The 26,191-nt window shown below is 37.9% G+C and overlaps 1 protein-coding gene across 5 annotated transcripts in view; it reads right to left on the reverse strand.

Moving 5' to 3' along the window:
- INPP4B (inositol polyphosphate-4-phosphatase, type II, 105kDa) overlaps positions 1 to 26,191 on the reverse strand; it is a 458,439-nt gene that overhangs the window by 118,347 nt on the left and 313,901 nt on the right. For all 5 annotated transcript variants that reach the window (XM_004685297.2, XM_012726889.1, XM_012726886.1 and 2 more), the window contains 4 exons: positions 23,074 to 23,221; positions 6,861 to 6,991; positions 6,405 to 6,509; positions 69 to 177 (listed from right to left, as the gene is read on the reverse strand). In XM_004685297.2, the coding sequence (XP_004685354.1) occupies positions 69 to 177; positions 6,405 to 6,509; positions 6,861 to 6,991; positions 23,074 to 23,221 (493 nt within the window). The remainder of the gene's footprint in view (positions 1 to 68; positions 178 to 6,404; positions 6,510 to 6,860; positions 6,992 to 23,073; positions 23,222 to 26,191) is intronic.

Here is a 26,191-nt window from a genome sequence, read left to right on the forward strand (position 1 = left end):
AGAATGCCCAAGCATTTTTGGGAAGTTCAAAAACTCTTATATCACGGACATATTTTGCCATCACTTACTTTCTTCTTTCCATTTCAAACCTATGGAGAAGTTTCCGGAGACCACCATTCTTAAATCCCTGAAAATGGGCGGCTGGGGCTCCAACCGTGATCACATCGTAGAGAGCATCTGGAACAGGAAGGAACAAGGACATGAACACCTTCCTGCATCCATTTCCTGCTCGCTGTTTGTACTGAAGCATATACACTCTGAGGGAAGTTTGAGAAATTATTCTTTTTAACTTTGCAGGAATCACTATGGACTCACCTCTCAAGGGGGCAAGAGGAGCTAATCAATCTTTCTAAAGGCCACCTGTGCACCTAAACAAGTTATAATATTTCCTTGATTTATGACTACATCTTAATTATATGCTACTGTGTAGAACAGTATGTTCTCTCATTCTTCTATATACTTACTGAGATAACAAGCTAATTGGTCTTTTGTGTATTTTACTTTATTGAGTTTTGCATCATTTAATTCACAATCACATTGAGATTCAGCAATAATGAACAATCTTTCAACCAAAATTTACAGAGAAAAAAAGCCAAATTGCTAATGCATTTTGACTCCATGGCAGAACAGTGAACAGTATGAGTGTGTGTGTGTATGTATATATATATATATATATATATATATATATATATATGTGTGTGTGTGTGTGTGTGCATGTGTTTATATATATATATGGAGCTGTTTCCTGCCTGTGTATACTAAATCTTACACAATTTTGAATGTATGCTTTTGCAATTTTCTTAGGTGACAGAAAGACTACACAAAATGTCTCCTGATCTATTTTCCAGAAAGATGTTGCTTCTTTAATCAAAAATCCATACATTTAAATTGAAATTCAATCCTTTGATCTTTTGGAAAATATCAAGTTTGATAGATATTAAGTCTGTGGATTTAAAACATACCATCATTTTTTCATTCTAATAAAAAATATTGCCATAAACAGGAAGAAGAATGAATGCCTTCTTGTTAAACTACATTTTATTTGAGAAACCTTGTTTCATAGTAGATTCTTTTCAAATTGGTTTTGGTATTGACACATTGATGGTTTTTCACACCTCCTGTACAGGAACAACATACATTATTTTATTAGCTTCAGGTAAACACTATAGCTTCTTTATAGTGGACCAGACCAAATTAACCTGAAAATTTTTCTTAATATAAAATGTCCTAAAGTAAAAGACTTGAGCAGCATGCAGAGAACTCAAGGTCACATACACAGAAAAGAAAACCCTATAATACAGCCTAAACCAACTCATCAACAAGATAAATGTTGAACAATTACTTAATAGATAGGTGGGGTGGGAATTTTTTGCCTTTTTCAAAAGTTATTTATAAATTAAACTTGTCTTAAAACAGCAGAATATAACTAAACTACAACAAAGCCTTAAAAAAATTGTTACCATATTTTAGGTTCTAACCTATGGCTAAGAAAAAGGGTTCAGTATGTCTGTGAATTGAGGCAATTTGCAGAAATGCATCTGTTTTATTTTGTGGAAAGGGGTCACTGCTTTCTCAAATAGTTGTGACAAAACCCAAATGTTATTAACATTAAATTCTATTTCATCTTTATTATTCTGATGAGATTGCCCCCAGGGATGGAGAGCCAGTGGTTTAAATGACTGACTGGTACCTGAGTCCCTGGCTTGAATCCTGGCTGTCCATAGTGTGGTGTAGGGGAAACCACTTCACCCCTTTGCTCATTTGCCCCGGGTAGAAATGGATTTGGAAGCAGTTAAAAGTGGCAAGGTTTCTTATAAACATTTTCCCTATAAGAAGTATTCACACCAAATGTACAAAGAAAGACGCTGTCTTAGCCTTTGCTATGTCTCCATAAAAATACTTTTCAGTCTGAAAAGAAAAGTGATACTAGGCTGAGTGACAGTCATTTGTTGTATCAATCTCAAGTAAAGGGAACACCATCCTGATGCTGCAGCAAAACACAGGAGATTTCTGCTGAATCCTGGCCCACTAGCAACACCGACAGAGAGAGCGCTAACTGAAACCTGCGCTCGTAGGTCGCACCAAGTTCACGCTAAATGCATCCCTAACCCAGTTAAAAACAAAAAAAAACTGTAGGATCCCCACTGAATCCAAACAAACCTGAGGATTCACCCCCAGCCAAAGGGGAAGAGTCGGGTGGTGGTGGTGGTGGGGATCTTGAGTAGAAAGAGGGCACAGTCTTAATTGCAGGAGGTTGAAGTCACTTCTGCAAAATTGGCGCGAACATCAGACACAAGCATGTGGCTAGAGCTCCTTGACGAGCCTCCTAAGAGGACAACCCGCAAGAGAGACCCTGAACTGAAGCTTTCTTAGCTTCATGAAGATTCTGTCTCTGCAGTTCATCTAAAGTGTCATCATCTCCCAAAGCAGGAACAGAAATGTCTCCTGTATCCATTTCCTCACTGACTTAGGAACTCTAACATCTATAAGGAGCCAAGCAACTCTACAGCAGTGGGTGAAGGAAGAGACGCAAGGAGCTCACACTCCACTAACCTTAACGCAGAGAGCTGATTATGTACTTTTAAATCTAAGACAACAATACAATCAGTAATAGTTATCTCATCATTTTAAAATGCCCTTTGTTTTATCATGTTCTCCCAGTTATGCGTGTAGGTGCTATGAATAGTTCTTAGAGGTATACAATAAAAGCATTCATTCAGATTTTTCATAGTAAAAAAAAAAATTCTAAAACTCTAGGTGGACAGAAATTTTATAGAAAATTTAAGCAAAAAGGCAAGGTCTTTTTTCTTTCTTGAAAAGAAAATTGTGTCTTCTTTCTTTGATATTTTGTAACTCAAAAAAATTTCTTCAGCCTTGTAAAAATGGCATAGTACACACCATAGCCAGGGAGTGAAATTCAAGTTGTTAAGTCTCATCAAACTAAAGACTAGGTTGGTTTAAAAATTTAATAGTAGAGCTGCATTGTGGTCTTTCAATAATAGAAATGAGATAATTAGTCTATTTTTCCCATAATATTGTTTTAAAATTCCTATGACTATAAAAATAGTGCTAATGAAAGAAATGTAGACATGCTGATCTCATTTCAAGGAACAAATTAAGTATAATCCTTGACTTCAAAATGCTCACAAAAGATCTTTGACATAAATGACAAGACAATAGGGATTTTGAGGGGAAATCTGTTTCAAAATAGTCCAAGCAATTTAACATCATCGTTAAACATACCTAAAGATACACATCACTGATGAGCCAATGTACCCAAGCTTTTAAGATAAAGAAATCAGGGAGCTCTAAATAGTTCCTCGTGTTTGTTCCTTCTCTCAGTGTAGAGATGAGAAGCCAAGAGAATAGACAGTTCTGATTCATCCACGGTCACAGCTCTGTGACATTTGATGCTAGCTTCAGTTTCATAATATAAAATAGCAGACTTTCTTCCTCCTCCCCTCCCTCTCATTCCTTCATTTCTCCCTCTCTCTCTCTGTATGCATACGCACACGTGTGCATGTGTGTAGTGTGTGTGCAGATAGATAGATCTTTTCATATAGATACATAGACATATGTTTTATGTTGTAGAAATATATATAGCATGTATATCTACAAAATAAAGTTACTTAAACATAGAATATCGAAACATTATAATAATCCATATTTTAAAACATCCACATCTGTTTTTTTATGAAGATAACATTTATAGAACACACTGGATTGAGAACTTGTATTCTTAACTTCAGTGTTTTGCTTTTATTGTCCTGCTCTCCTGCTGTGATGGTGCCCTATTTGTTGAACTTACTTTAAGTAATGAATAAGGATGAAAAATTACCTTAATGGCTCTGGGGGCATTTAAAGTTAAATGGGGGCTATTTCATTTGTCAGTATGAGACATGACAAACATTAGTTCTGCTCAGTTACTTATTTCAAGCACTAGACATTAGTTTTGTAGTTGGTAGAATCTGCCCACTATTGTTTGCAAAGTTGCCTCTCCAAATACAGTAGACATATTAATCAAATGTGGGTAGATGCAATTTACTAATGGTAAGAATAAAAATGAACATAGACTTCATCCCAATAACTCACCACTGAAATACCACAGCTCGGCCAGTCTTACTTGCACTGTTGCCTTGCAAATTGCTGTCTATAATTCATCGAAACATTCAAATCAGTGACCATGGATCATAAATAAATTTAGCTACCATTCAAAATCTTTGAAATACATGTTATATAGGCAAGCAAACAATTTTAATGACTTCCATGTACAACTTTGGATCATTTTATTTTGCCAAGAAGAAAGCTGAAGCTCAGAGAGATCATTAATTTATTCTCAGAGAGAATAAGTGATGTGAGTTCCAAAGGTTAGTCAAGTTTTCAATTTACATTAGAACATACAGTTGGTGATCTAACCTAAAACACTCCTCATTTATTTAAGCTTATTTGAAGTAATAACTTTTAAACTAAGTACTAAGAAAATATTTTAAAAACACATAAGGTTCATATTTTTTCATTATACATATTGTATAGCACACATAGACATAGATATAGAAATAGAAATTAGCTATCACTGTATCTATATTTTTTTCTTCCTTTCCTTCTCTCTTTCGTCCTATCTATTTACCTACTTTTCTATATATTTAGATCTATAACAGAATACACAAGTGTGGTCTTGGGGAAAAATCAATATACAATCAGTATGTGATTCACATTAACTGATTATTTTTCAGTTTAGCAGTTTTGATAAAACTGACAGATCCATTTTGTTCCAGTGGTAGTGAATGACACATGTATTGTATAAACTATGAAGTTCACCTAGAGGTTTTACAAACTCTAATTTACTTAATAGATGGAGAACAACACTACACAGAAAGATTAAATAATGGACTTAAGGTCATTAATAAAAAGAGGTACAGCTGTATATCAAACTCAGGACTGTTCTATTCCACTATATAAACTATTAATGTATTTTATAAGTCTTCTTATATTGATCACTAGGAAAAAAATACATTGGTTGTCAGATAGCTCTTATGCATTTAAACTTCTTTATTACTTGTTAGCACTTTGGTTTTGATCCTCTTGAAAACCATTACATATTTATGTTCAAATTATTGATAGATACCAGTAATCAATGTAGAATTTCTAAATGCCAAGCTTGGACCAATTAATCTCATTTTTATTTCAGCTCTTCATTTGATGTAAATTTTAATTAAAAAAAAACTCAAGCTAAAATTTTAGACAGTTGATAAGGGTTACCAGCAATAATAACATTATATATCACAGTGATTGTAACTGCTAAACTTCCCATTAGCTGGTTGTGTTTATACAAGCCAATATGCACAAACTTAGCAAAATGTTGACATTTTTTCAGAATAAAACTTTAGATTAAGGCAGAGAAAAAATTCCTTTTAACCTTTCTAAATCTACAAATTCCACAGAGTAACAAAGACTACAAAATAAAGAATTAGGATGCAGCTTTATTTGCAGCTGTGTGTGTTGAATATGTGCATTGGTGCACTTATCTCAAAGGACTGATGACTAAGTCTTAGCTCTCTAGAAAGATGGGAACTTTCAGGATCACCAAAACATTTCTCTTTCAAACAGGAATGCAGTGGAAGTGAAGGGCACCATTAGCTCTGACGCGGGGACACCAGGCATAATACGGGATTTACTGGGAATCACAGGCATAGAGTGGCCCTACATATACATAAGCACTGATGGAGCAGTAAATGAAAGAATAAGGGAAATAAAAAGAATATTTTACAATCTCTTCTGAGGAATAGGGAATTGTGTAGAACGGCAAAGACTCTGCATCACACTATTCTCTCTGGACCATCAGCAGAGAGTGCTTGTGAAGATCCCTGTGCATCTCCCTGAAAAAGTGTCGCTCACAACGAAAGTCTCAAAATACCCTCCCACCTTCCAGCTGACGAGTCCCTTTCTCAGAAGGAAGGGGGGTGATTGTGGTGATCATCACTACTAGCTTGGAGACTCAGCCTATGAATTCACCTTTGGGTTTGGTTCGCTCAAGACACATCAAAAACTAACATCTTGTTTCACCATTTTCCTAATTCCAACAGCAGCGTGACTGGCACCTGTTTGCCATCACTGATGCTGCCTCAAAAAGCTAATGCTCATTTTGCATATTCATGTATTGCATATATTGAACTTGAAACTCAGTTCAGGTACCACATGCACAAACTGTTGCTCAGAAATGCGGCAACAGAAATACAATTATCCCATTTCCAGCACTTGGGATCATTACCAGCCTCGGTGGTTTCATTGTCCCCTGAAAACACCTGCTAACTTCTTGAATTCTGTCAGCTGTCAAGCTTCTTAAGGAAGCACACTTAAGTAACATGTGTCCATTTTTTAAAAAAGAGTCTCCTGGGAGATCTCACCTTTCAGGTGGGGGCTGTGCACGTGCATTCTTTGCAGATGCAGATTTACAGGAACAAACTCCAGTGTTTTCTCTCCTTTACTGCTGCTTGATTTGAAAGAAGACCCTAGGTGGAAAGAAATAAATACTTAGTAATAAGTGTGTGTATGTGTGTGTGTGTGTGTGTGCATATGTGGGACAGTAAATACATCTGACATAGAAAAATGGTCAAGCCCTCTGGTTTAAGTTGTGTTTCTTGTCAAAAATCCAATTTCCAAAAATTTTCAATAATAATACCATGAGGTAAAATAGTATTGTTTTTCTTGCTTGTTTTTTGATACAAAGCTGGTAGAGTGGGAAACTGGACACTTTTTAAAAACTATTTGGCTTTCCACATCCATGACCAGATTTCATGTTGCTTCCACACAGCACCCACGAAATGCAGTTCAGCTGAAATGTGATGCTGTGGCTTCCCTACCTGCTTCCTTGCTCAGTTCTGTCAGAATATCTTGATACATATTCACCATTTGATCACAGTGAGTTAGTACATTTTTCCGGAGATTGTCCCAGTGTGGAGAAAGCTCACCAAGTTCTTTAAGCTCCTGGTTTCTGTTAAAAATGGAAAAGAGAAGACAATATTTATTTTGATCTTAAGGTCACAGACACTGTGCACTTAAGCAGGGCTACAGGCTTAAGAAGAGAAATGGTTCTCTATCATTTTTAGAAAGCTAAACCATTTTTTTTTAATTTGTAAAAAAAGAAAATTCTTTAGATAGTTAGGGAGATGAATAGGTATGCTTTTTAACACAAAAGAAGGTATGAGTTGGTCACACAATAAAGAGTTTGTACGTATATAGAGAGAAACAAATTTACTGATACAGGTATAGTAGGTGGTAAAGGCTTAGCACCTGTAGTGAACTGTGGTGGGGGGCTATAGGTGCCTTGGAGGAAAGGGAAGATGGTAACATACAACACATATGAAGAGATGAAAGCCTATATTTTGGAATCATAGAAGTATGGTAAATCAATGTTACCTTAATAGAAGTTATCTTAAAAACACCTATAATGGCCATTCAGTTAAAAATAAACAAACACTAGGGCCTTCCCTGGTGATGCAACAGGTCAAAGCACAGCGCTATGAAGCTACCTGCAGCCACTGCACCATCAATCCCATCCCTGGCTGGGGGGTGACCCACAGGGCTCAGCAGACCTCTCCTGACACACTGCTGCTCCCCTCAGCAGTGCATTTCAGCCCATCTGCCTGTTCTGCTCCCCACTCTGTCTCTGGTGAATCCTCTCACTGCCTCCCTCCCCCCACACCTCTGACGTGTACCCCAGTTCTTGTAAGCATACATAAATAAATCTTTAAAATAAATAAATAAATAAACACTAAAATTTCTATAGGAAAATAGCTAAATTCTAGTCTTCGATTATCTGAAATAAAATGTCTTAAGGAGATGAAAAATACTCAGATCATTAAGATAAGATATTGAGATATGTAGTAATAGCTATGATCCTTGTCAAATAAAGGCCATAAATGGTATGCACAGGTTTGATTTTATTGGGTTCAGTTTCTCACCAGGGCACAGCCTAAGTAAATGCTGTCTGCATGTATTTTGTCCCTTCTTTATCAAAATGAAGAGCAAATCATGCCATTTAGGTTTTAATTATTAACTTTTATCTCATTCTCTACCCTTTAGCCAAGTTAATTTAAATCATCAGAATGCCTTTTTAAATTATAATGATAAATGGTCTAATATGCTGCTTGGTTAGATATCTTAGTCATTTCTGTAACCTTTACCAACAACATTTTCATGAGGCTAATTTAACCAGCAATAATGAACCTTCTTCCCTATTTTGGCGATGAAACATGCTAAATACCAAGCTAATAAATTCAGAAGTTGTAGAATCTTTAACGTTCTATTAAATGAGAGAATAATGGATGATGTGCAAAAATGTGACTTGCTTTGAAATGTTTGTAGCTGCCTTTGTTTTGTTTCAGTGGGGACGTGATATACTCTGACTGCATCTTTTCATCTGAGGTCTTTATGATGAACATGAATCTCATTCTTGACTCTTTCATAGATTAGCTTTCATCACAAAACACTCACGAGGGGTCATTAATCAATAAACAATGACAGTGAGAGAAACTCATGACCAAAGAGAGATTGGACGGAAGAACTGTGAAAGTTAAGTTCCCTGGCACTCAAATGGTAGGGGGTTCAAATTCAGGCAAAATGACAACCCCAAACCAGGGAATTCCCAAAGTTTGAGATATTCAAGTCCAGCAAAATATGAACAATTAGACTGAATCTGAAATAGCTAGCAAGTGCGGTACATCAACTTAATATATGAACTTTTAGGCTTTGATATACAACTAAAATGAAAATATTGGTTAACTGAATACCAACAGATGCACTGTAAATATACAACTTATATTATCTCTGATTCCCCATAAGGGAAAATAATTAAAAAGGAGGTGGGAAAGGAGGATGGGGGGCAATTAACAGTGAAACCCCAGCCAACGCGGTGGGCTACAAAGTTATGGCCAGTCTCCTAGGCCACGAGAAGCCGTCAGAGCTACCAGCCCTCTAGCTGACCTTTGAGACCTTAATTACTATTGATCACCAGCCTCCCCTAGCAGCTCTCCCAGATTTTCCTCATGCTCCACTGGCCCATCACTGATCCAGGCTGCTGCCTTTGAGATGACCCAGACCTTAATCTCTGGCCATTAGGCCTTTAGATTCCTTGATGCTGGAAGTCTTGGCTGTAGCAATCTTTCATCCACATCTAGGCATGGGAACCTTTCAGCCTCTCAGTTCCAGGCATATTTCTTCTTTTTTGCTCTGATTGTGAAGCAGCAGCCCTGTTTTCTCATGGTGCTGAGCATAATATCGCTCCCTATCTCTGCTGGTCCAGTAGTGAGGAATCTTGCTAATCAAGCCCATGCAGAATCATTCATAGCTACCAGTTAAGTGGAACTCTTAGTGGGTTCCCTGACAAAACAGCCTCTTCCCACACCTCAAGAACCAGCTTAAAGTGGCAACGTGCAAGGCTGCAGAGAAGGAAGCAAAAACTTACAAGTAGATATTGTGGAATGGGAGCTCACCCTTTCCCCCCAGAATTGTCAGTTCTAGCTCTCTAGGTGAACATTCTATACCAGCTCTGATTTGGCTCATCCTGGAGCAAAATACCCTAACCCAAAGGATTTTTTTTTTTTTCCTAAAGTGGTGCTTAATTAACCTTTTATGATTAATCTTATTCTACTGTCTCTGAGACCTATGGTTATGGGAGATGCATTATGCAGTGATTATAAGCTCATTGCTAGGCTTTCTTTGGTATGACAAGTATCTCTCGGCCCAAGGAATGTTATGTGGAACAACATGTCATTGAATCAGACATAAGCCTACACATCGTCTTTAAATAATTAGACATCATCCCCAAGCCTTCGGTGTGAATGGCAGAGGAGATGAGCTGTGTAAATGTACTTTTTAATACACAGAAAGACATTTACAACCCTCTTTCCTATCTATAAACTTTCTCATTTTACTCAAAATAGCAACAGCTTCTGCTTTCAAAAGCTTTCTCCTTCAATGGCTGCCTTATAACAGTAACAACAAAACTTTCTTCCGGGAAAATCTACTACCCTGCTCAACATGTAAGTCTCTTTTGAAGTCACTGCTTTATACCCATTAGAGTTCTAGCTCTAAAAGAAATCCTCTAGCCTGTCTCCAACCCCTTTCAATTCTCCAAGAGGCCAACAGGTAAACTCAGATTTTTAGGCAAAAAAATAGTAAAACTGACTATTTAAATATTAATATGCTTAGGCATCTTACACATTAAACATTTTTTGGCACCTACTGCCATCATCCTCTTTCCCTTTGTGTGAGTCTTATAAAATAAATCTCCAAGGAGACAGGTGATTGTGAAGCCTACTTGAGAAAAACCGAACAGTTCATGGATCCTTACGTCTCAACTGGAAAGCGTGACGTTCTTCACTCTTAATGAAACATTCAGACAGATTTCTGGAAATAACCTTATGGTGCACTGGTTAGTTTTGTTTTACTTTGTTTATGTCAAAACATGTCTTTTTCTCTTCAGTAAAATTTTTAGTTTGTGGAGGTCATTATGAGCCCCCAAACTTTCTACAATATAGGACATACTGCTAAATGGACGACATTTTTAAAGAAACTCTATGCAGGATGAAGAGAAATAACTGAACAAAGAATGAGTCACAGAAGAACTGGAGGAGCAGCTAAACTTACAGTTTATATATATAATGCATAACAGAATATTAAATAGATCAAGGGTTCTTAAGCTGTGTTCCTTACATCCTGGACTCTTGTGGCCAAATCAGCAGGGGAGGGGTTTAGACAAAATGAACTTAGGTGAATGAAAAAGGCCAGTTCTTTTTCCTTGCAGCAGCTACCCACCAGCCCCAACTGAATCATTTTGATTAATACAAGATATAAAACCCTAAAACAGACAGCACTTTAGGTGACTTTTCTTACAGTGATTGTTAATTTTTTGTGTCAAGTTGGCTGGAACACCAAATGTACAAACATTTCATGAGCTACTATTTTAATTGTTTTGGAGATAAGATTAACATTTGATCAGGGAGACTGAGGTTAACAGGCTGTCCTCCCTAGTATGGGTGGGTCTCATCCAATCTGTTGAGAGTCTGGCTAGATCAACAAGGCTGATCCTTGCCTTAGTGAGAGAGAATAAATGCTCCCTGTCACACTGACTTGAATGGAAACACTGGTTTTTCCCTAATTTTCAACTCAAAAGGGGATACTGGCTCTTCTTGGGTACCCAGCTTGTATACATCCTGTAAGTCTTGGGATTTACCAGTCATCAAAATAGAGTCTTTTGGCTCTGATTCTCTTCAAAACCCTGACCAGCAAAATAGCTACATAGGGTTTCTGTCACTAAGATTTCTTTCTGCTCTGTACAAAATAAGTCGGGGAGAGAGAACAGGATGGAAACACCTAGAATATAGTTTTAACTTAGTGGTTTACTGACTTCTTCTAAAGGAAATTGACTATAAAGATCTTTATATTATTTAAAGGACACACACACGAAATATCTCTAGTTCTGGGGTCAAGTCTTTTTTACATGTGAGTGATTATTTTATTAGAGTATGAGCCCAGAAAATAAAATGTAAAAACCTGGATATATAAACACAAATATTTTTGAAATTGAAAAAAATGATTGTAATAAGACTACTTAAGAATAATAGCTAATTCATTTACAAAAAATGTAGTAAGATCAAACAGTGTGACAAAAACGAATATAACAAAGCATATAGTTTAGCAGAAAGACATTAACATGTTATTTGAAATTGTTATTATCTAAAAAATAGAAATAGTTTCCCCAATGAGCTCTATGATACATTTTGTAAAGTAAAAATAGCTGTATAATTTAAATAGTCTTTCCATAACTATCCCAGTCAAAGACTATATGTGGGTGTACTCGGGCGGAAAGTTTAATAGCCAAGCTACTTTCATTCATTACACAAAATTAGACCTTAAATCAAACCCAAATGATGTCATAAAATTATTGCACCCATTAGGAAAAAGATTAAATAGTATATAACCAATGAAGAATAGGCCATGTAAGAAATGACCAGTAGGTGGCTTCAATTTCATAAAGTGGGTGGGTGACACCATAAAATGGAGCAAGGTTCAACGAGATGTCAAGTTTCACAGTATTTTCAACCCACAACTCAAACTATGTTTTGACCCATACTGGAATAAAAAAACTGTATCCATACATCACAGGCTTTTTCAAAAATGCATTTTTGTAAGTGACAGTGAGGCCCATGTTGCAGTCCTTAAGCTACTTTTTCACTGAAGAATGACTGGATATTCTGCAAGGTGATTCAACTGTGGCTTTTACTTGAAATTAAAAGAAGTGGTTGTGGTACAATACACTGAGGTTTCCAATCATAGGCAAAGGCCAAGAATTGGAAGGAAGTAATTGCAGGACTAAGTTGTAACTGCACTGGAGTCGGTAAAAAAAAAATGAGGAGAATTAAGCATGTGTTTTTCCATTCTGAGGGTTTATTGTTCTTGCTGATAAAGGTGACTGGTGTTTATTTACTTCTAAATAATGCCTTATTTACTCTAGTTTTAAAGTTCTCAAACATGGACAGCAATTCTTTAATCTCTTAAAACTCACCTTTCTATCTATAATGAAAGGGGTGCTATGTTAAATAAAGTTTCTCCTAAATTCACATTATTCATTACATACCTTTTCATTCAGGATAGCCATAAAAATCACTAGCTGTACTTGAAAGGCAAGTAAATAGGAAAATGTGCTCCACTCTTCATTATTCCTGCCCACATTTTTAGAAAATGCAATCATTTTTGGATATGATCCCTTGCAGTCTCCATCTCTGGAACTGGCATGTGGTGTGTTGCCAAGTTATACCCAGTTATAGCCCTCATATTTCAGGAGGTTCCATAAAATGTTTGGTGTAAGTCTCTTTGGTGGACACTGTAAGAATTTCCAGGTATCATGCTTACTTTTATGGACAATACATCTCATTTTTAATTCTTGACACAACCCATAGCTTTGATTATTCCAAAGACAGACTAAGCAAAATGAAAACTTCAGCCCCATTGGGCACATTCCAGGAGCTCGTGAGTCACATGGCTATCATACCAGTGCATCATGGAAGGCTTCCATCATCATGTTGGCCTCCAGATGACACATCACCAAGTTGTATTGAATTCAGCTCTGTATAAAATTTCAGGGGTATGCAGATGTCCCCCTTCCCCCCAGTAACAGCCTACTCTAAGCCACCACCATTATCTGTCTAGGCATATGTGGAGTCTCCTACATTAGTTTACTCCTCAGATTTGCCTCCCTTTTTCTAAATGCACTCATAGTCTTCTCTGCTATCAATTTTAGTTGTTCTTAGGAAAGAGATCACTTTGCTGAGTGCTTATTATAAGCTGGGTACTATGTGAGGTTCTCGACCAGTACAAGAAAATTGGCAATAAAAATTCCTTCATGTGGCCCAGAAGGTCACAGCTAATTGGAAGCCTGAACATCATTCCAAATCACCACCCACACTCTAAATGCATCAGCTTTGTGTATGAAAAACTGTCTATTCTTCTTTTCTCTAGGAATGTGTAGTGCAATGCAGTGAACAGAGCTAGGAGGAATTCTAGGTTGGTAAGCCAAGGAAGATTAAAATAAAATATAGAATAGGTTTTATAGCTGAGATACTATGGACATTCAGCCAAGATAAACAAACAAACAAACAATAATCTCTTTGCTGTACTGAATGTCTACTGTGTACTTGAGGTTTTATATAACGGCACCAGTGGTTTCCACACTCAAAAGGCCTGTGTTTGTACAAACCACGCATTTCCCATCAGTAGCTCATTTTAAACCTCACAATAACCATAAGTATGCATTATTTAGTCCCCTCTTTACAGCTGAGGAGACTGAAGATTTGAGCAGATAGGTAAGATGTGGCCTATCACGTAGCTGTTAAATGGAGTTAGGAGAGCAGAGTTTCAACTGAGGGATGAATTACACACACATACACATGATCTCACACACACGATCTCACACACACACACACACCATCTCTCACACACACACACACACCATCTCACACACACACCATCACACACACACAAGCATAAACACAAACGCCTCACCATAACACACACAATACACACACACCATCACACACACATAGCATAGAAACATACACACACAACACTCTCGTACCTACACACATCCTATACACTTAAGTGCTCAAGTTTCCTGTTGTCATTTAATCACTATAATAGCCCTGTGAGACACATGTAACATAATACCTAAAAAATACACTTTATGAATTGAGAGTAAAATTAAGTGATTTGCTGTAAATTATAAGTATGTATCAAGCAGTAGATATAGATTTAGAACTAAGGACAGTAATGATTCCAATTCTGTGTTGTTGTTGTTGTTTTTCATTACAACACGCTCTCCCTGACTCAATTCACTTCAAATAAATAATTTTGGCACTATAGACAAAATGTTCTGTGGATGAGCTTTGTTTTATTACTTCCTGTGGGGATATTATAATACCCAAACAGCCACTAAAACACATATTTCTAGCTCCAGCGTGGTGGTACTAAGCACTCACCAGTATCTCTCATTCCATGATACCAAAAAGCCGTAATGATGGGCTGCTTAATGGCACAAAGCATCTGCCCTCAATACGGGGAGTTGGTGTGGCAAATGCACTTCCTGTGATAAATGGCATGCTACAGGATATGCTGACTGAACGTCGACACTGCTTAAAACAAAAAAAAATATGACACTGATCAGGTATGAGTCAAGTGTGGAGTCCTGAGTAATAGCTTTTAGACGCTGTTTTTAGAGCTCTCTCAGGAGAGCAAGACAAAGAGATTGAGAAGCTACACAAAGAGAAGAGGAAGAGGCAGGAAACTATGGAAACATCTATATGATTCATCAGCTTGAGGTTTATTTGATATACATGATTTCTAAACAGAATAGCTGGTAATGGCTATTATTTCCCCTATGAATTGATGTTTATTTAAGGTCTGTAACAATTTTCAGTGGGCCTTTAGTTTACCCAAGTATGCGGATGCTGGTAGACGTTTCAAAAGGCACATGGTTTGGTCAAGCCAAGGAAACAGGCGCGAGATGCAGCTGCAGGAATAAGCACAGAACATTCTGCTTGCTTTGCAGTCTGCACGGACCGTGGGAAGGGAAGGCCTAGTCTGGAGATTAAAACCTTATGAAAAAAGTACCTAAATTATATTTCAGAAAGTCAAACCATGGAAAATGGGCAGACTGGGTCACTATGCTGTCAAATTCTGTTCTGTATCTTTTGTAGAGTGAGAATGTTTTTGAAATAGAATTTACTTCAATATATTCTAGTTCTAGCTTATACTTCCTAAAATATACTTATAATATTTTATAGGCATTATCAATTTGAGATAAAATGAAACATTTTTAAATAATAGTCACAAAGTGTTTTAAGGCTCAAGAGAAGAAAATTAAATCTCTCCTGAATGTCTCTCAAACTAGAGCTAGTACTTAGATAAATGATCTAACAGTACATAACAATATAACAGTAAGTATGTAGATCACAGCTCTGAAACATGTATATCTGTGATGCAAGATTTCAAAGCATTTTGCTGATCATCTTTTTCATAAATAAAAATATATACAGTTAAAAAACGACTTTGGATATAGATACGTATCTATATAGACACATTTATCATAACTCTGTATTATAGCTTTAAGATATAGAACATTTGAAACATACAGTATTGAATAAAGTGTTTTCACTGATATAAAACACTTTCTAATTATGAATTGAGTGTATGTACATCTGCAAATACCAATATCTAAGACAAACCATGTTCACTCTCTCCAAGACTTGTAGTAAATTCTTGTCTTGGGCCCTCCCTGGTGGCACAGCGGGTTAAAGCACTGCACTAAGAAACTGAAACCACTTCAGCATGAGTTCGATCCCCGCCTGCTCCGGAGGTGATCCACATGGCGCGGCAGACCTCTCCTGACCCGCCCGTTGCTCCCCTCAGCAGGGTACTTCATCCATCTGCCTGTTCTGCTCCCCACTCTGTCTCTGGTGAAGCCTCTCACCGTCCCTGCACCTCTGGCCTGTACCCCAGTTCTGTATGAACAAATAAATAAATCTTTAAAAAAAATTTGTCTTTAGTCCATCTATATCCCAAAATCTATCACAATTTTCTCCGCTAAAGTATTGTGGCTTAGATTTTTAATATTTTATTTCTAAGACGGTTTCTCTCTGCATGATACACATGCACGTATATGTTTTATAGAAAAACCTAAGAAAGTTTAAAAGTTAATTGTTATAGAATATTGTTATGCTGCTTCTGAACTTCCAAAACTTAATGCCAGAAAGCTTTTCACTTTCTCTGCCCCTGAGATTAATGAAGAAAACTACCTAAAAGGCAGAGAGAGAGAAAGAGAGAGAGAAAGTAGGAGGAAAAGAGAAAAGCACATGACATAAATTGAACTAATTTTTCCTGGGATGTTTTATGGACCATGAGATCCATCTTCACTGAAATATTTCATGTCTGTGAAACTTTTATACACTGACAAGTTTCCAACCTGTCATTTGATAGTGTAAAATGCATACTTTTGGGATAATTCCCAGCACAACATGGTCATCAGAGCTTTCCATCTAAGCATGCATGTAGTGTGCATGCCATGACTTAATACTCTTCTATATTTTGCTGTCTGTCATGAAGCTTCAACTCAAAAGTACCATCATTGTCTAGTAACTAACACAGTTCAATGTGAACTGACCAGCCGTAGTACAAAATCTGAAGAAAATACTCAACATAAGCAAAATGTGCAGCAACACTAAAACAAACTATAAAAATTTTATAGGTGGTAGTTTGGCAAGACCTACATAACTTGTCTGCACACAACCCAAGTTGAAGGATTGTAAAGTTTGAGGCATTATAAACACAGGCAAAGAGGCACATAAATACACAGACACACACACACCCCCACACACATCACATGCATTAACTTCACTGCATCAACACATCACACTCCTTTTATCCCCATTATAATAACTCCATAACAACCAGCTGCCATTTTCCGCTGTCCTTCACAATGTCAAAAGAGCTGATGTGTTTTCAATGCCAAATTCCTTTGGTATCATACCATGGAGTAATTAACAGAACTTCTCAGAAGGAAGGTGCAGCACTCAGTACTTTGTGAGCAGAGTCTGGCTCTCCCCTTCTCAATGCATAATCCTAGTATAGTTCTCCAGAGGTTAAGTATCAAAGCTGCCTCCAGAAAAATCCTATTGGAAATCTACATTTTATGATGTCTTCAGTCAGACTGTGTGAGTGTGTTAGGTGAGGCATGGATTCTGCGGGAGGAAGGGCACAGGCAGAGAAGGCATGAGTAGACTGTTGCACTATCACAGGTGGTTGGGATTAAGAGTAGACGGAGTGAAATACAAAAAATAAATGAGCCCAAGAGAAATTGTGAAATAAAATGCTCAGGACTTAATATCTGAACTAAGTGTTCTCTGGTATTTGTCAGGGCTGATCTACTAGGTTTCTTGTGCTTCTGTAAATTGCTACTCTGCACCAACCAGAGAGAACCCCATCAATATGTTAGCATACTTCCTTCTCGTCTTTCTTAATGTATCAATCAAAACTAAGAGGCAGTGGTTTCTGCTGATTAGTAACTTACCTTTCAACATTATATAATCAAGTCACACACGTGTTCATAATAAAACTTGGAATATTAAAACATGCACAAGGAAACTGAGCATGAAACCAGTGAGTGAGGGATGTGGTCACTGCTCTGTTTGTCATAGTAAGGCTTCTGAAGAGGGCAGTTGATAATAGAAAATAAAAACACAATAGGCCTCCAGAGTGGACAGCTTGGAGGGATTCTACTTTTTATATTTTTAATATTTTGACTATTTCTGTTGTGGACATTATATTATCTTCATGGTAAATATTCAATATATATTTTATATATTTGTAGACTATGACTCCAAGAGTGAAGAATTAGAAACTGCTAAGTACAATATGAGTCATTCATCACAGCAGTGGACACAACTTGAGTGATGTTGACAATTTTGTAGTTGTGAATTTTTTGTAACTAAACCATCCTATAAAATTCAAAGTGTGGTATTGTGAAAACCCGTCACTGCCGGTTCAAAGATTGTTATATGTCTGAACTTGGATTCAGAAGGTGTCAGTGCCACCAACTGGAGGGAGCCTTCCAACAAGTTAACCTGTGCCACAGCCCCTGACCACACCTATGTATCTCCTCAAATCTAACAAAAGCATGTCACGTTGAGTGCACCATCATACCAAGAGGCTAAAACTAATCACGAGTTTTTAGATGCAGCTGTTGTCAGGGCAAGACCACGCAGGAGAGACAAGAAACTAGCCATTGCCCCTCATGTTGCTGCCAACCAACATGTACACTCCAGGTCAGGACTGATGAGGGCAGCTCTGTCCTGTGTGTACATAAATTGCACATCATGTGAAGAAAGCACAGACCCACGGTCCTGCTCATGGGCTCACAGTAACTTACTGAGCAAATGCACTCTGACCTCAGCAGTGAGAAAATGAATGATATACTTGCCTATTATGCACGGGATTTAATTCTTATCCAGTGTAGAAAAAATCAAACCACTAATAAGGCCTTGTCTTTGAGACACAATTTATAGACAAATACCTAATATTGCCTTAATTCTTATCTGTAGTGTTACTCTCTTTCACTGTTGAATACGTAGTCAAATTCTAGGACATCTAGGTTGTTGAAAGTGTTATCACCAGTTCTCCATCTGTGAATTAAGGGTAAGTTATGCAACAAAAATGCTCACATAATTCCCAACACACTCCTCTAGAGAGATGGCAAACACCAACTCTGAGCATTTGGCTGTGCTTGGTCACCAACTTCGGTATCACAGTTTAGATCTGGCGTAAAGAGAGAGATTTGGGAGACTCCATTTATCATCAAAGAAAATGTAGTTTTTTTCAAAATCCACACACTACAGAAGTCCAGGTCTGACTGTCCTTGCAAATTGGTAAGTGAGAGCTCTTTTGAAACTAGTGTTTCCACTGAAACACATTCCCAATTATCCACTTGCATATTTTCTATCAACTCTTTTATGCCACAGTGATGAAAACAAGCTTTAGGACCGAAACCCAAAGTCCTGCAAAGCCTAAAATATCTGAACCTGTAAGAAAGTTTTTCTTCACTCCAGTGACTGACTTCACATTGTCACCAACTTTATAATACAATATATTATAAAACTATACAATCACGTATATTATGTATCACCATCCATAGGCCAACAGAGAACACGATATAAGAAGGGACCTGATGAATGCTTACACCTGCCTCTCACTGACTTCCTGAGATGATACACTTCAGTTACTATTCGTCTCAAAGTTTCAAAAACCACTGCTGTGGTTTCCTCAGCAGTGTACGTGATCCTGATAGATTTGTCCATGCCTATTTTTTAAAGAAAAATTCCCAGACCTTTTGCTTACTGATTCTCTCAGGATGATCTTACTAGCCATGTACTCCCGTAGTTTTCATCAAGCAATGAAGGAGTCCCTCCAAATTATCGGATTGGAAGGAAAGCGGAGGCAAATGAAATACCTCCTGGGATCTGTGTAAAACTGGGATAAAAGGAACTTAAGAAAAGCACTCCAGGGTAGACCTCTGTCCAGGCTGGAGAGTCTCACCAGGCAGGAGCCCCGTGTTGGGTCCTTTGAAGGACAATGCCGCAGTCTCCATTCTTAGTGTATTAATTTATATTTTATTACATCCTTTCAATTGTCAGTACAATTCCTCATTGTGTTGTTTTCGCAGTAGGAGAACCTATAGCTTCATGTAGGTTTTTCAAGGAAGTTTTATAGGTGACATTTCTGAGCTCCATCATAATGGGGTGTGTCATTCCACTGGCTTCATTCATAAAACTTTCATAATCTCACTGGAGATGATAAAGTGGGGTCACAGACTTTTCCTCTTAATAAACAGTAGGAGTTACTCCATTGGCTTCTGCAGAAACGTGGAAGGATAGTCTGATCTTAGCATGCCAAAGAAAACAAAAACAAAATTGCAAATTTCCATATTCCCATTGTTTACTTTCAAGCTTTTGTGTTAATCATTCTTCCCGAGAACACTTAGAGTGACTGGTCCCCTCCAGTGCTCTGACCCACACAACCGAGTCCTGCTCATCATTTTGAACTTTTTTTCTCCTTTGTTTAGCATCTGAGAAGAGCTTATCATGTTTGTCTTCCCCATTACTGATCTGATTTCTCAGTGTCAAATCTGTCCTTTCCTGCCGGCCCGGTGGATTTAATTTGGAGGCTGCATTTTAAAATTTCATTATCCTCTCCATTATTCTTTCCTTCCTGGCATTTTCCCTAGAGGATGATGCTTCTTTCTCAAGATTTTCTGATTCTGTTTCATAATAACGGTATCGTTTTACACACTACTGAGAAGGCTCAGCAATTTTCCTATAAATGTTTCCTATTTCCCTTTTAAGTCCTCAGGATGATTTTATTTTTCTCCTATTCTTTATCAAATTTTAAAGACTCATTGTTGAGCTGCTTTGAGACATTCTAATAATGAGAAGTTTACACAGAAGGGGGGTGGAGAAAGAAAAAGGTGCACGCAGAGGCTGGCCCTCACGGTACCACACTCAGAATCTAGCTGGGTTTATAGAATTTACATTTCACGGGACTGACATGGGATTTCCTTCCCTAACAATTCTCAAAGTCTAAAGATAACAGCTTCTACTTCTGTCCCTAGCAAGGGGCCTTAACTTTGTACTTGGAGAAACTGTTCTGTTGGCTTCACCGAAACTGCCCACCAGCCCCTTCCATGCACCTGTGACCCCTCCCAGCCCTGCTCTGAAGACACAGGTGAGAGACACAGAGAAAGGCAAGAGATGGGGTGACACAGACTGGACTTTGGTGAGCTAAACATAATAGGACCCAAATGCAGAGGCGACGCCCAGACAAAGTCAGTGGGTGAATGGCCGCTCTCCCCTAACTCCCGACTCACTTCCTTCCCCTGGAGTTTGCTGTCAGTGAGTGGGTAGAGACAGCGACAGGCAGGCCCTGGGGATGACGGCGTGGATGGATTGGCCTTAGGCCAGCATGAGGACGACACAGCCTGGACAGCTCCTCAGCCTTTAACTTGTCCCAAACTGATGACAGAAGACAGAGGAGGGCAGCAGCAGGGGTCTCATATGCCCCTTCTCACCAGCTTACTGCACAACTGGATGAAGCAGCACGAATAGTAAGGTGTCTAACTCCCAAATGTTGGCCCCGGTAGGCATCATGCCCCAGACAGCACATTGTATCACTAATCCCGCATTATGATAATGTCAGGGGGGAGGATGTCCTGAAGGAACTCTGCGGAGTCTTGTGGACTCCACCCTCTACCCCAGTTTTGTAACAATAATAAATGAGTGTTTCATGAAAGGTTATGACTTTTCTATTTTGTTAATGGGTATTATGGTGGGAAGACAGGACTGCCTAAGTAGATGCAGCTTTCAGGGGTCATTTCATAGGAGAAGGTCTAGTCCTCACTCCTTACATCTGTTGCATCTGGCAATTCCTCTTCTGGTTCTGAGCAAAAAAAGAGTCCAGGGCCACCTGCCATCTCCACTGTGGCTTGTTCTGGTGTGACTCTCTCCTTGTTCTCAGTCCCGGTGAGGAGCAGCACTTTCCCCAACCCTATGAAATGTGGGTGTGGGGGGACGCTAGGAGGAGTGAGCCCCCTTCCTGGGAACTTGTTTTGCAGCCACCTCCCCTGCGTGTGAGCTCTAGGTGGATCTGATCAAAAGCCCAGGTCAGACTGACTTGATTTACGTTAACTCAGTCCTGCATATGGCTCTTCTGTGACAGCTGAACACGCGACAGCATCTCTTGGTCTGGTCAACGCCTGCTGCCTGTGAGCTGTGGGCTGCTCAGCCCCACCCTGCCGCCCTCAGCTGTCCACTGCCCTGTCCTTTCAGTCTATTCCTCTAGATTCAAACTGGATTCTCGTCACCCAGTTTACTCTCTGACCGTCCCTAAAGCTGGGTTCTGGGTTCTGTTTCCCATTTTCTTTCTTTCTCACTGGTGGAGTCGCTGTTAGACTAACACATGTTGTCAAGAGCCAGCTGTTACCAGCCTCATTCACAATATGCTGACAGGATTTGGTCAATATAGCATTTAGGGGGGACTGTAGACCAAAAAGCACAATATAATTAAGTACTGCATGTACTGATGTGAGCATAGACCAGAAACCCAAATTTTGGACACTTAACATTCTGCTTGATATTTCAGTAATGATGAAATGTTAGCTATTAAATTATACATGCTAATTTTTTGAGATTTAGGACCCTAAGGGTCCTGAATGGTATTTAGCAGAATGTAGTATTCAGCATTTTTAAGGTCACTAAAGGTTTATAAGGCAGAGAAACAAACTGATTAGTCAGGAATATTAGTCAGTGATATTCTTATCAACCAATCAGCTCTCAAATTCTCCTGTCTAATGGCAGCACATTAAATATTGTTGCATGACAATACTGTCCCTCCATATAGCTGACTTCATCCATCACCTCAAAGAGTTTTATAGATCTACAGATACTATCTGAAAGCTTTGTTACAGGTGAATGGTCCAAACAAGAGTCATAGGAATTTCTTACAGAAACAGTAACCATAAGCAGATGAGGTCAAGACACGAGAATTATCAGCAAGCTCAAAGCTCAGGTTTCTAGCTAGAATACCCCTATACAATAAGACTTAATACAAACTATGAATGATACTCTCATGTGTCATTTTAAATGCTCTAATAGTCATATTTGAAAGTATTTTAAAAGCAGGTAAAACTAACTGTATGAACAATTTCCTGAACCCAATAAATCCAAAATGTTAACATTTTATTATGGAAAGTTTATTTTTCCCTGTATATGCGCTAAGAATTCAAAGCCTAGTGTGCCCTTGACAATTACAAATCATCTCAGAGTGGATGAGTGATTAATCACCCACCGGGGCTAACGGCCACCCTCCTGCATGGCTCAGGTCTAGATGTTTCTGTCAGCCTCGTACCCTAAGAAGAAAGCGCTTTCTAGAAAAAATAAGCAACGTGAGAGACAATCATCAGTTGCTGTCTCTTACCTACACAAATCCTCTTTTATGTGAAGTGAGATCAACTCCCTGGGAATGTGGAAGGAGAGGATGCTCTCTGACATCTGCTCCCGGATCCGCATCCACTTGTTGTCTGACGTGGGGAACCTGTACAGCTTACACACCGGGTTCTTCAACACTGGGGAGGAGGACAAAAGGGTTATTATGTAAGTGCTTAAATTATGAAAAACTGCACATAGGTATCAACAACTAATGAACTTTCACATCAATGAATTATTACAATTATTGGATTGAAAAGTTACTTTTTTTTAATCATGATCTATAAGTGTATTTGAATTTCCAAGAATTTTTTTTCATAAATCTTGCTTTTTTTTTTTCAGCAGCTTCTGGGACATACAGTTTTTATTAAATGAAAACATGATACCTCAAATGCTAATTTATAAATGTGTTAACTCTAGTACTCTAATTCCTTTCTCTTCTAGAGATGTTCTTAAAACAGAGGTATTTATAAATATAAAAACTATATAGATTAATATATAACACATTTTGAAATAATATGTCTTTGGATCTCAGTCAATTTTATCCACTTACACAGTAGGTGACAACTGATGTTATTTCAGAGGATTGAAATGGCCCTACTACTGAAAAATGATTTATTTCTTAAATGGACAAAAAGGAAGAAGGTTCATTCCTTTTTAGCTGAAGTTTCATTGCAATTCAAATATTATGCATATTTTAGTGTCAATGAGTCAACAACCCATTTTCCTAAAACTATATTATGAGAAGCAAGACTATGGACAAACCATAATTAGAGTAGTGAGATGTGAGAAGTAACCGGGTAATATCATCAGGAATTTTAATAGATTTGAGGAAAAAGGACAGGGTCAGGCATTGAGATAATAGCTGACATATGTATGTGTGTGTGTGAGTGTGTGTGTGTGTGGCATTTTTCTACCACACTGGCAAGTCATATATTTTAGAGCAGACTGCTATTCCCCTCACCACTGGGCCATAAATACCTTTGTTATACTCACAGGCAAAAACAGGCGGAAAAGTACCAGGCCAATCCCTAGGCAAATATCTACAATTATTTGGCTCCAAATTACCAGTTAAGGTGATTAGAGACAGAAGTAGCCATTGAAGTGGATGTAAGGCTTTAAGTAAGGTCCAGCATGGTATGTGACCAAGTGCCCTCAATGTAGAGGGTATAATACCTGTCAAAATGTGTACGGTTCCATAAGACTGTATCTCATTCACCACTTGTGTAAACATATGATATCTCTCGGAAGATTAAAATGAGGATGTATTTACTTGTCCCTCTATGATCTTGCATTCTTAGAAGTACAGTCTGGAAATTACCATTATCAGAGTTAATGTCCCACTGGAAACCTTGCTGTCAAATATTTCATTCTTCAGTGACCAGGTTGAAACCCGCCAGTACTCCTATCTATCCCTATGAGGGGCTGACCAGAGTGCTCACTTAAAAAAAAAAACCTGTAGAAGCCAGAAGACTGGAGACGATGCTAGTTAATTGAGAGGCAGTTTTTAAAATCTAGAGTTGTATGTTCAAAGAAATTATATATTTAACATAAATGTGATCACTGAGCTTTATAAATTAGATTATAAAAGATTCATGTTTAAAGTTAATTACACTTATTTTACATGAAATGTAGTTAGCCCGTGAAAAAACTATGAGATTCCATTCAATTTTAGAGTGACAATGTTTCAAGATGCAAGAAGAATCTAACTACAACCTCCGTTGCCATATCTCTACAGCTTAAGAAGAAAATAAAAGCATGTTCTGAATTTAACATAGTGTCAGTCAGAGTAAACAGTCGATAGGATCTCATCAATTCTAATACAATTAACATGATCAGGAATATAAGTGCATTTTTTATAGTAAGAGAAAAATAACAGTCTCTGAAATGTTCAAATTTATTCTTAGTAACCTAGATAGTCAACTATTTGGCATGTCTGTGTTCATGTACTGTTATTTAACTTTAGGATTTATTTTTTCAAAATTACATTGAATTTTTACACTTCCCCCAAATTGTCTAAAGTCGTTGGATTTTTCTTTCTTTTTTACAAAAAAAGTAATTTCTCTTTTTACAAAATAAAAAGTAATGATCTATAAAATTTGTATTTTGAATTGTGTTACACAGTAGAAAATCCTTCATTTTCTCTGTAGATCCCCCAATAAGTTCTACTTTTGTTTATTGTTTTCCATTTATTTGTGTTATAAATGTAAGCCTTTGTTGAAAGGGCTTGAGCAGTTTGGTTAATGAGTTAGGGGACTCTCCTCTGACCACCGGGCACCTATCACCCAAGACTTCGTGTGGAAGATGCTGATTTTAATGAAACACTTGGGGCAGATAATTTTAAAAACCAGGTAACTTGATCACCCAAAATTCTTCTCAACAATATCTTTATCTAACTTTTATCTTATAGGTCCTGCTCATCTGAAACTCATAGGTCTCCAAAGATGGCTTTAGTATAAACTAAATTCTGTTTATCAGGTTCTCAAAGGCAACACAGTGGGATCCATTTCAAACAGTGTGACCCAGCCATCTTCCTCATGGGACACCTATTTATGTATAAAGCATGAATCCTAAAGTACCACATTATGCAGTCTAATTTTAAAATTTGAAAAAAAAAAATAGGGCTTGATTTTAAAGCTCACGTAAATGTGCTGTACTGGTTACAAGAACAAGGAAAGAGAACAGATGATTTCAACTACAAATTCTTGCTGGGCTGAGAGTGGGCCTATCCTCATAGATCTCACGTAACGAACATTGAACAGTGGCTCCAGATGACAAGCATTCTATCGGTTTTTTGAATGCATCTCCCATTATTGTGGCGAGATAGGTCCAACGGTTCCCTGCATGCCCCAGGCGTGTCAGTGATTCTCACATTCAGCTCCTGTTCTCAGTGGTGCCAAATGCTCCTTCAAAGAGAAGGTGCATTTTTTGAGCAGTAGGATCAACCCTGAAACAATAACTATGTGACATCTATTTAAGTTCCTTTTACAGAAAGTCTTATGTATGTCCTCATCTTCATTCCTTCACTGTTTTTGTCAAAAAACAATTGCTTGGGCCCTCCCTGGTGGCACAGTGGGTTAAAGCACAGCACTGGGAAGCTAAAGCCACTT

Source organism: Condylura cristata, unplaced genomic scaffold, assembly GCF_000260355.1.
Source record: "Condylura cristata isolate star-nosed mole 26May11 unplaced genomic scaffold, ConCri1.0 scaffold00018, whole genome shotgun sequence".
Taxonomy (NCBI): domain Eukaryota; kingdom Metazoa; phylum Chordata; class Mammalia; order Eulipotyphla; family Talpidae; genus Condylura; species Condylura cristata.